The sequence below is a fragment of the Sinocyclocheilus anshuiensis genome, unplaced genomic scaffold (genome assembly GCF_001515605.1).
Source record: "Sinocyclocheilus anshuiensis isolate Anshui unplaced genomic scaffold, SAMN03320099.WGS_v1.1 scaffold1637, whole genome shotgun sequence".
Classification (NCBI taxonomy): domain Eukaryota; kingdom Metazoa; phylum Chordata; class Actinopteri; order Cypriniformes; family Cyprinidae; genus Sinocyclocheilus; species Sinocyclocheilus anshuiensis.
In genome coordinates, this window is record NW_015540944.1 from 188849 (window position 1) to 201410 (window position 12562).

At 31.5% G+C, this 12562-nt stretch overlaps 1 protein-coding gene and 1 pseudogene across 1 annotated transcript in view; both read left to right on the forward strand.

Moving 5' to 3' along the window:
* The window catches only part of LOC107689761 (myopalladin-like), a 27170-nt pseudogene extending 22016 nt beyond the window's left edge, over nucleotides 1-5154 (forward strand).
* Nucleotides 5155-7079: 1925 nt separating this feature from the next.
* LOC107689758 (G patch domain-containing protein 11) overlaps nucleotides 7080-12562 on the forward strand; it is a 6406-nt gene continuing 923 nt past the window's right edge. The window contains exons 1-6 of the mRNA XM_016487901.1: nucleotides 7080-7250; nucleotides 8184-8410; nucleotides 9118-9159; nucleotides 9253-9373; nucleotides 11525-11615; nucleotides 11769-11885. Of these exons, the coding sequence (XP_016343387.1) occupies nucleotides 7201-7250; nucleotides 8184-8410; nucleotides 9118-9159; nucleotides 9253-9373; nucleotides 11525-11615; nucleotides 11769-11885 (648 nt within the window). The 5' untranslated portion in view covers nucleotides 7080-7200. The remainder of the gene's footprint in view (nucleotides 7251-8183; nucleotides 8411-9117; nucleotides 9160-9252; nucleotides 9374-11524; nucleotides 11616-11768; nucleotides 11886-12562) is intronic.

Sequence of the window (12562 nt, forward strand, 5' to 3'; positions counted from 1 at the left end):
TCACATGATCTTCAGAAATCATTCTAATATGCTGATTTATTATCAGAATTATCAACAGTTGTGCTGACAAATATTTTTTTGGTAACTGCGATACTTCTTTTAGAATTCTTTGATGAATAAAAAGTTAAAAAGAACAGCATTTATTCAAATTATAAATCTTTGCTATCACTTCTTAACAATTTAACACATCCTTGCTGAATAAAAGTTTCAAAAAAAGAAAGAATAAAAATGTACTGACCCTAAAGTTTTGAACAGTAGTGTATATTGTTAGAAAAGATTTCTATTTTAAATAAATGCTTTTATTTTTAACTTTTTATTCATCAAAGAATCCTGAAAAAAAAGTATCACAGGTTCCAAAAAAATATTAAGCAGCAAAACTGTTTCAATCATTGATAATAAATCAGCATATTAGAATGATTTCTGAAGATCATGTGACTGAAGACTGGAGTAATGATGCTGAAAAAACAGCTGCGCATCACAGAAATAAATTACAGTTTAATGTATATTAAAATAGAAAAGCGTTATTTTACATCATAATACTATTTCACAATATTACGTTTTTTTCTGTATTTTTGATCAAATAAATGCAGCTTTGATGAGCATAAGAGACTTCTTTAAAAAACATTAAAAATCATTCTGATCCCAAACTTTTGACCGGTAGTGTATACATATATAAAGTTGTTTTCCAGTTGCAATGGCTGACAAAGAGACAAGTTTTATAGACTTGTATGTATAATATTTCTGATTTTCCCAGAGTCCGAGCGCGTGTACAGGAAGTGGAGGGCGAGCCGGCTCAAGAGCGCTTCTTTCGTCCGCACTTCCTGCAGGCTCCGGGAGACATGTCGGCTCATGAGGGACAGCTCTGTAGGTTAGACTGCAAGGTACTGGAGATATTCCAGCAAGATGTAACCTGCAGTGATCCCTAAACATATTTGAACTCTTAAAAATGTCTGAACACCATTGCATTAGGAGTCCTAGCAGCCTTAATAAACAACATCCATCCCTTGAGAAAAAGAAGTACACTTTACCATACTTTTAAAACAAGTACTTACTGAAAGAAAACACTTTAAAGTAATATACTGAAGTGCAAACTGAATGTAATGTTTTGGACTCTATTGCATGTCAATTGCAATTAAATGAAAATGTATTAATAGTTTAAATTTATATTAAATGCAATTATTTGAACTTAAGAAGGTAGAAAGCAGGACTTAAGTACATATATCTTTTTTTATAATTACTTCAGTGTACTGCTGAATGTACTGATACACTAAAATATACTTGAATGTATTTTCCATTGAAATGTATGTCATGTATTTAAAACAATTATTGATTTACAACAGTGTTATTTTAGTATCATTGAGGCACTATTATAGTTTTTAATTAATATTTAAAATCAGTTTTTGTCATTTTTCCTGTTTTTTTTTTTTATATGTCTATATAGTTTTTATACATTTTTATTTCTGTTTTAGTTATGTTAGCACATCATGTTAAGCTCAATTAAAATGAGAAATGTTGCCTTGGCAACTAGCTGAAATCAAATAACATTTTATATTTTATTTCAGTTTACATCCATTTCATTTCAAGCAACATTTTTTTTTAGTTTTTTTTTTAGTTTTTGCTTTCTGTAATAACCCTGATTTACAAAATATTTTAAAATAAAAAGTCTAATTTGACATTATTACAAAGTGCACTTTTTAAATCTACTTAAGTGCATTAAGAAACATGGTCATGAAAGTCACTTAAGTGGCTTTGCATTTCATTGTATCATTTAAAACTATTTAAACTCTTTTTGTCTAATTTCAAAAAGCTTGAAAAGTGACTGAAGTGTCCGAGTACTTTTGTCTGTTATCATGTTTAAATGCACACCAGTAAGCTGATAACTAACAAATATCAGCTTATTAAAATAAGCAGTTTTCCCCATTTACACCTGACAATGCAATACTGCGTTTGCATGACTTTATTAATAAATCAGGTTATTTCCCTGTCGTGTCGTCAAAACACAATCATTTGTGTATTCCAGATGTCGTCAGTTGTAATGCTAAATAAAGCTTGCAACATGTCAGCGGGACACTGACAGCTCATATATTATCCTCTCATGCAGTTACAGAAGCAGCGTTTTGACTGAACCACTTCTGCTGCACGAGATGAGAACACATTTTGATCATTTTCTGGGTCATGAAAGAGTCTGCGTTTGTGATATATTCCGCTCAAATCTGCACTAAGGATGCGTTCTTGTCACGTATCACACATGCACACTTCAATAATCCCACAGAAAGCAGGTTAATGCATTTACATGAGGCAACAAACTACCTGTGTCGAGTCGACTAGCTTATGCTTTAACTGTTGATGACCTTACTCTGATAAAAGAAAACGGCTTACGGCGTTTACATGCTTATTAAGCATAAACGGCTTAAGAACGTGCATGTAAACACACTCAATGACAAATAAGATATTGCAGAAAGAGTCTTCATGCCCTGAACCCTCCTCTCTGCTGTTTAGGTGAGTGGGTTACCTCATCCTGAAATCATGTGGCTTCTGAACGGGAGGCCCATATATCCAGACCTCACTCACCGAATGCTTGTGAGAGAAAACGGCATCCATTCTCTGGTTATTGACCCTCTGACTCAAGCTGATGACGGGACGTACACCTGCATCGCCTCAAATAAAGCTGGACAGAGTTCATTCGGCCTCGAGCTCAGAGTAGTGGGTAAGAGCCAGATCTTTTCTGATCGTCTTTTTAGCATTAAAGTACTGGAAAGCCCATTTCTGCCACATAAGAATAAAGAAAATGTGCTTTGGTAAATCATTATTATGAATTAGAATGTCATAGTTATGACATAAGTCAAAATTATGAGATAGAAATTTATAATTATAAAAATGATGGCATAGTAAGTCATCATTATTGACAATATAAATTACTGTCTTTATGACTTAGTGTATCATACTAAGATTGTGCTTTGGTAAATCATAAAATTAAAAAAATCATAAAATCAAATAAATTGCGCTTTGGTAAATCATATTTATGACTTAGAATGTCATAGTTATGGGATAAGTCAAAATTATGATAGAAATTTATAATTATGACCAAAAAAAATCTAAATTATGGCATAGTAAGTCATCATGAGATGATAGAAATTTATAATTATAAAAATTATGGCATAGTAATCATCATTATTGACAATAAAAATTACTGTCTTTATGACTTAGTGTATCATACTAAGATTGTGCTTTGGTAAATCATAAAATTAAAAAAATCATAAAATCAAATAAATTGCGCTTTGGTAAATCATATTTATGACTTAGAATGTCATAGTTATGGGATAAGTCAAAATTATGATAGAAATTTATAATTATGACCAAAAAAAATCTAAATTATGGCATAGTAAGTCATCATGAGATGAAAAGTCATAATTATGACAATAAAAATATGAATATTAAGTCTTTATGACTTAGTATATCATCATTTATCTTATGATGACTTTATCTCATAATATTGACTTTTTATGTCATAATAATTTCATAATCAAATTTTTGACTTTATCATAAATTCATGCCAGTTTTGACTTTCGCACAATTATGACTATTATGGGTATGAGTATGTTTGCATTACTTTTTATGCCATAATTATGCCATTATAAGACTTGTCTCATAAATTCTAACGTTTTATCTAATAATTATGACTTTTCATGTAATAATTTTGACTTATCTCATAATTATAACATTTTTTTTTTACTTTGTCATAATTTCTACTTATGTCATAATTAACTTCTCATAATTATAACATTTTGTCTAAGACTTAATATTTTTGACTTTTTATGTCATAAATTTGACTTGTCATAATTTACTTTTTATGTCATAATTATAATGTATCTTAGTTATAACGTTTTATCTAATAATTATGACTTCATGTAATAATTTTGACTTATCTCATAATTATAACATTTTTTACTTTTGTCATCATTTCTAATTAAACTAGTATATCACACTCCATCTAAAACTATTTAAAAAGTGTTTTTTTTTCTAATTATTTTAGGATTATTTTTATATTATTGCATTTTATATTATTATATTATTTTTATATTATTCTAATAATTAAACATAAACATTAAATTAAACTAGTATATCACACTCCATCTAAAACTATTTAAAAAGTGTTTTTTTTTCTAATTATTTTAGGATTATTTTTATATTATTGCATTTTATATTATTATATTATTTTTATATTATTCTAATAATTAAACATAAAACATTAACTTAAACTAGTATATCATACTCCATCTAAAACTATTTTAAAAGTGTTTTTCTAATTATTTTAGGATTATTTTTATATTATTGTATTTATTGTATTAATACATAATATTTCTCATTGTTTTAAGAAATTATTCTAATAATTACAAATTAAACCACTATATTATACTCCATCTAAGACTGTTTAAAATGGAATTATTTAAATACATTTTCTAATAATTAAATTAAATTCCACTACTATATTATACTCCACCTAAAACTATTTTAAACATATTTTTTCTAATTATTTAAGAAATAATTATAGTAGTTAGACATTAAACCGCTATATTATACTCTATCTAAAACTACTTTAAACATCATTTTTCTAGATATTTTAGACATAACTAGTTATAAATGTAGAAATAACTAGTTATTTTAGAAGTTATTACAATGCGTGTTTTTATGACCTTAAATGCAGTATTAATAGATGTGTAGACACAACATTAAATGTTTGTATTTTAATAAATGTATTTGTCATACTGCAGGACAAGTGCAATGAACTGCAAAAAGTTGATTAATAAAGATAAAAAATGTTCTGAAATACGCACTTTCTCTTATACAATTATATCATATTTAACTATGCAAAAATGCTAAAAGATGTAGTTTTGTCAGCTATCTGTAAATAAAGTTACTCACAGCTCATATGCGGAGTGCAGAAGATTTTCAGTAACAGATATTTCCTCACGTGTTGTTTCTGCAGCTCAGTGGTATCAGCACGTTCATCCACCGATGAAGAAAACGCAGCTCAGCGGGAGTCGATACGCTGCTCTCACCAGCCAGGGTCTGGATATAAAGTCAGCCTTTCCCATGAGCGACATATTCTCTGCCTCCCAACCAGAGCGAAGGGCAGAAAGTGAGGAGCTGTAGATGCTCGCAGCAGATATTTTAAAGTAGATGGAGTAACGAACTAAAAGCAAACGAGGATCTGATGTCTCTGCACTCATTTGTAGTTGAAGTCCAAATCTGCTCATCCTCAGGTCATCCTGAGTTTGTTTCTTCATCAGATCTGGAGAAATGTAGCATTGCATCACTTGCTCTGAAGTGAATGGGTGCCGTCAGAATGAGAGCTGATAAAAACATCACAATAATCCACAGCACTCCAGTCCATCAGTTAACATCTGGAGAAGACAAAAGCTGAAACTAATCCAGCATTAAGACGTTTATAACTAAAATACCATAGAGTCCATAATCCATAATAACGCTTCCTCCAGTGAAAAAGTGTTCTGGTGTGAATCAGGAGAGAAATCTGCACAGATCAAGCAGCGTTTAAACAGCTCTAAACTAATATGTGGATGTGAGAGACAACAGGAGATGGATTTTCTCACTTGCACTTGGACTCATTCTGACGGCACCCATTCACTGCAGAGCATCCAATCCAATGCTGAAGAAACAAACTCATCTACATCTTACATGGCCTGAAGGTGAGCACATTTTCAGCTAATGTTACGTTTTTGGCTGAACTATATCTTTAACCTGATTTGGATATACTGGATATATTTCCTCACTGCATTTAACATTATTTGCACATGAATTTTTCCTTTCATTATAATGAAATTTGTGCCATTTGAGGCATTATGCAATTTTGTTCTGGTCAGTTTGTTGTAATTTTTTGACTGTTCTGCCTTTTGCATTTTAATCTGGTCTCTTTATTGGACTGTGTGTCTGTTGCATTACCAGCTGTGAATGTGAGCTTCAGCAAATCTACTGCTATTGTTTCATGTTTCGGTGTAATAAAGAAAGCATGAGAGATCCTAGAGATGTCTTTTAAACAACACTATACTTTGCAAACGTCACACTGTCATCCGATCCTAAATGAAGCTGTTGCATTAGTGAAACTCATCTAATCTACTTAATAAAGAACTACACAAGAATAGGTGTATCTAAATTCTCTCACGCTGCATGTGGAAGGAAAAAAAATCATTTTGTTTTGTTTATATTATGAATACTGCTGCTTCAGGTAATTCTCTGCTGAGCAATATAACAGAATCTTATATTAATAAGATTATATATTAGATATTATAAGTTGTTGTGGAAGTTTACAAAGCCAATGTATTGTTATACAGTCACTAGAATAAATAAATGCAAATACCTAATTTGTGAAAATGTACAATAGTTGTTTTTCTTGAAAATAAAGTTATATTTATTCAAACAAAGACTGTGTCTCTTCTTCAATGTGTTGCATTGTAAACAAACAGCACACTTTATTATTATTATTACTATTATTATTAATCCCTGCTAAAAAAAAAACATCCTGAACTTTTTTTTAAAAATGATAGAAATATTATTGGAATGCATTTGTAATAGAGTATATACTTTATTGCAAATACATAATTAATTTTTAAATTCAGATTTCATATTAAGAGTCCCTCTCCATCATCTAAAGCGGGTTGGCTGTATTAAAATATGAGGTTTAATTTAAAACTCTATAGAAAGCAAATATATATCTGACTTAGTAAATGCTATTAGTGGATTTACACATTAGAATAGTCATTTATTATTATTATTTATTATTATTACTGCTGAATAGCAGCCTGAACTATTAATAAATATTATCGGAATACACTTATAATTGCAACAGAGTATATAATTTATTGCAAATAATACATTTTTAAATTCAGATTTCATATTAAGAGTTCCTGTTCGTCACCTAAAGGCCTGTTTTTTTTATTTTTATTTTTTATTATTATTATTTAGTAAAAATAAAAACAATAAAACACTTATTAATATTAAAATGTTGTTGTTGTTGTTGTTGTTGTTTCCGGAGTTCCCAGCATCAGTCTAAATAGGAACCAAACACACGTTCTGCTGCGTTCCAGTCGGACACTTTTAACAGAAGGAACGACGAAAGTGATCCAAGGAATTTCATTTCTATTTCGATTAGAATTAGTTCTCAGTCTCTGATTAATTACGCAAATGGCTGACGAAGACGATGATTACATGTCTGACGCTTTCCTGAAGCAAATGTGAGTTTAAAACACGCCGTTTGTTGAAATAATACCCCGTCGCTGTCAGAATAAGTGCTTGTGCATGAGAGATAAACACGGACACAAACAATCACTTGCATGTGTTTAAATGAGTGGATTGTGTGTTTTAGGTTGCTTAGATGAATAATGGTGTCAAGTGATGCTCATCAAAACAAAATGTACCATGGTTTTCATTTAAGTGTAAAATTGTTGTTTTTTTTTAAACATAAAATTAGTGTTAATCCCTTACACTAAAATTGGTGATTTACTTTGAAACAAATTTCACTCAGAAATTGCTAGTATGTTTTACAAATGATTACAAAGAAACACAAGTGAATTTAAACGTTAAAGTAGAAAAACTGAAATAGTGTTTTCTTCAAAAATAATTTTTATCAAGGCTGCATTTATTTGATCAGAAATACAGAAAAACTGTAATATTGTAAAATATTATTACCATTTAAAATAAAGGTTTTCTATTTTAATAAACTTCAAAATATAATTTATTTCTGTGATGCAAAGCTGAATTTTCAGCATCATTATCCTTCATAAATCATTCTAATATGCTGATTTATTATCAGTGCTGGAAACAGTTTTGCTGCTTAATATTTAATATAATATTAAACGGTGCTTGATCTGTGCAGATTTCTCTCCTGATTCAGTCCAGAACACTTTTTCACTGGAGGAAGCGTTATTATAAAAACTGAAATAGTGTTTTCTTCAAAAATACATTTTTTTTACAATGTAACACTGTGAATATGCTTGTCAGCTTGTATCAACAAGTACAGAAAATAAATACAAATGTTTCAGTCTGACTTTAAATAACATCTATAATTCCCGATTCTTACAGCTCACATATAAACATAAATCACATTAATAGCTGTGCCTTGCATGCTGTTTTGTTGAATTATTTTGATGCTCTCTACTCAAAAACAGCCCGGATGTTCGGCCTGGCGTCCCGATGGTGAAGCGTGAGAAGGAAGCCTTGAAAAAGGAGGCTCTACAGAAAGAGAAGAACGCACAGAACCGGCAGAAGAGCTACAAAGAACAGGAGCGAGAGAGTCGGGAGGCCGCGCTGCAGAGCTCCATCAGCAGCCAAAATAAAGGCTTCGCGCTACTGCAGAAGATGGGATATAAAGCAGGACAAGGCCTGGGGAAAGAGGGTCAGGGATTGTGACTTTTAAATGGACTTTGCTTTTGAAAAAAAAAAAAGTTTGGGTTCAGTAAGATTTTTAATGCGTTTTAATGAAGTCTCTTCTGCTCATCAAGGCTGCGTTTATTTGATTAAAAATACAGAAAAAAACTGTAATATTTTAAAATATTATTACCATTTAAAATAAAGGTTTTCTATTTTAATATACTTCAAAATATAATTTATTTCTGTGATGCAAAGCTGAATTTTCAGCATCATTATCCTTCAGAAATCATTGTGATATGCTGATTCATCAGTGCTGGAAACAGTTGTGTTTAATATTGTTTTGGAACGTGTGATACTTTTTTCAGGATTCTTTGATGAATAAAGTTAAAAAGAACGGTGTTTATTTAAAATAGAAATCTTTTCTAACAATATAAGTCTTTATTATCACTTTTGATCAATTTAACACATGCTTGCTGAATAAAAGCATTGATTTCTTTCAACAAAAAAAAAGAAAGAAAATAAAAACACTGACCCCACACTTTTGAACAGTGTGTATACTGTTAGAAAAGATTTATATTTTGAATAAACGCTGTTCTTTTCAGCTTTACATTCATCAAAGAATCCTGAAAAAAGTATCACAGGTTCCAAAAAAACAAATCTTACTGACCCCAAACTTTTGAACAGCAGTGTAATATAGTTTTGTGTGCATTAAAACATGTCCTCATGCTGCAGGTGCTGGACGCGTCGAGCCGGTTCCTCTGAACATCAAAACAGGTTCTTCTCTGATTCTTAACAGCAAGTGTTGTTGGTGATGTAAGACAGATGTTTAGAAACACTGAGGTCTGTGTGTGCTTGTGCTGTTTTCAGACAGAGGCGGCATTGGAATGGAAGAACTCAAGAAGAGGAAAGCAGACGAGGAGCTTCAGAATTACAGGAGAAAAGCACAAATGAAGCAACAGGGGGAAAAGAAATCAATAGAGGATTTTAGGTATGATGATATCAAATCAAGCTCATGGTTTTTAACCCTATAAAGCTGCTGTATCATATTTGACATGCAAGGCCTCTAAATGATGCAAACCTGTCACACACAATCTACTACATGCCATTTAGCAGACTTTTTTAGCACGTATAAGGTCTTTTAGTATCATTTTATTAAGTGAATGTAAGAATAACTTTGATATTGTTAGTAATATTTAAAGAGGAACACTTACGGACTGAAGCAGCTTCGCTTTACTTGATTATGCAGATGTCTTTTTTTTTTTTTTTTTTTTAAATAATTTTTAATATGATTCATCAGAGTTTAGTCTGAAGGTTTCCTATGTATTCGGTCTTTTACTCTGTAATTTAATTTCGCTTAAACTCTAATCTGATTCCATTTTATTATAACCTCGATTTTAGGCTGAAAACAAACTTGATTGTTTGCCAATTTCAAATTATTATATTCTATACTTTAAATTGCACATTTGAGTTTCTTGTCAGCTGTTAACGCAAATCTCACAGTCATAAACTCGTCAGTCTGATCGTTAGCCAGAGGTTAGGACTAAGACTATTTAATAGGCTGCCTCATGCTTGCCATTCTTTTAATAGTAGCTCCATTTAGTCCCCTATGTAACAACTTAGTTAAAGCTCAAACAATAGTCTTTAGAGTTTATGGCTAGTACAGTGAAGTATGCCGCCACATAATTGCTAATACCTCAAAAGTATTTTTGTCAAGCCCCTATAGTTAATATAACAACTTGAATAAAGTGGAAACATTAATCAGAGGTTATGGCTAGTACTGTGAAATATGCTTGCTATTATTTCAAAAGTATTTTTGTCTAGTCCTCTATAGTGAATTCAACTGCATAACAAGTCAAGCAGATCTACAATCTCACCTCATGTGTCACATGCTCCATCTAACCTGAGATCTAGTACGTACTTAACCCTGGATGCAGATTTGTGGTAACATGGATGTAGTGTAATCTACTAGAGCCAATCATTTCAGAATAATATCAAATATAGCCATTTATTATTAGTCAGGTAAATATGTACAGAGCTGATTACATGTAATCAGATTCTAAAAATCAAGGACTCATGATTAAAGTATATTACATTTCATAATGCTCATGCATCAGATTACAGTTACTTTTTATGGATTACGTGGTTACGTACGTGACCCTGGAGCACAAAACCAGTCGTAAGGGTCAATTTTTCGAAATTGAGATGTATGCATCATCTGAAAGCTGAATAAATAAGATGTCCATTGATGTATGGTTTTGTTAGGATAGGACAATATTTGGCCGAGATACAACTATTTGAAAATCTGGAATCTGAGGGTGCAAAAAAATCTAAATACTGAGAAAATCATCTTTAAAGTTTTCCAAATGAAGTTCTTAGCAATGCATATTACTAATCAAAAATTAAGTTTTGATATATTTACGGTAGGAAATTTACAAAATATCTTCATGGAACATGATCTTTACTTAATATCCTAATGGTTTTTGGCATAAAATAAAAATCTATAATTTTGACCCATGCATTGTATTTTTGGCTATTGCTACAAATATACCCCAGCGACTTAAGACTGCTTTTGTGCTCCAGGGTCACATATTATTCCAGTCTGTTTCTCTGGACATGAGGCCATTGTAGCAGTCGCACTGAGACATTTTAAATCATATCAGACATGGCTGTTAATTCACTTGCATTGACATGGAACATTATATGCTGCGTATAATCATTCTGAGTTCATTCATCTCTCAATCAGCACTGGATTGCATTGCATTTTATGTTTTGATCATTTAAATCTCATCTTACTAAGACATATTACTGGAGATATAGAGCGACGGCTGATATTTATATAATTTCATGTCAGTATCTGCTGTACTGTTTAGAAAGATCTCATTGATTTGCATTACAAGCAGCAGAATTCCATCACTTTTTGTCCACATAAATATCAGCATGTGCACCAAATTGCATATGTTTGCTCAGTTTGAGCCTCTGAATAAAATCGAGCTGTATTTTCTCCACTGTATCAGACTCTATGAGCCTGATGCAAACTTTAAAAGGTTTAATAAAATAGTTTTTTTTTAATGTGAGGCTTTAAGCTACTCTGTGTCTGCATGCAGATGAGTAGCAGTGTTGAGTATCATGTTTATTACAGAGTGCGCAAGAGAACCGAAAGAGAAGAGCGTCAAACACAGGGTGACCTGAGGAAGAGCCAGCGGGCCTGTGAGCAGCTCGACAGCCAGAAGGTCAGAAGACTTTAGCCTTATTTTAAGGGTTAAATCTTAATTTGAAAATATTTGCATGAACGGAACTGAGGCTTCTCCGCATTTCATATAACCAAAACGGAGCGGTTTTAGTTCGGCATGCTCACCATTCACTTATGAATCTTTTTTTTTTAGGGCATCAGTGTTCCCAGAGACAGCTGGTACTGGCCTGAAGCATTGAAAGAGGAAGAGGCGGAGCTTCTGGAGGAGGAGCCCAAACCAGAGGGAAGTGACGACGAGGAGGAACTCACAGTGAGCTCATGGCACTCTCATTGCTAATAAGCTGCTTTGGATGGGAACTATTTGTTTTATTATTTGTCTTGCAATAACTTTGGTCACAGGTTTGAATGTTTTAGCTTGACGGATGCAGCCAACACTACAATTCTTGTGAAAATTGAGAAAATTAAATGAAGTCATTTTTACTACAATTAATTCTATAGCTCATTACATATAATTTTATAATGAATTTTTATTTTTTTATAATTCATATATATATTTCTCTAAAGAACGTGAATTGAAATATATAATTAAAATATAATAATTTTTATTATATATATACATACACTGCCGTTCAAAAGTTTGGGGTCAGTAAGATTTGTGATGTTTTTTAAAGAAGTCTCTTCTGCTCATCAAGGCTGCATTTATTTGATCAGAAATACAGTAAAAACAGTAATATTGTGAAATATTATTGCAATTTAAAATAATGGTTTTCTATTTTATTATACTGTAAAATGTAATTTATTCCTGCGATCAAAGCTGTATTTTCAGCATCATTACTGCAGTCTTCAGTGTCACATGATCTTCAGAAATCATCCTAATATGCTGATTTATTATCAATGTTGGAAACAGTTTTGCTGCTTAATATTTTTTGGAACCTGTGATACTTTTTCAGGATTCTTTGATGAATAAAAAGTTAAAAAGAACAGCAT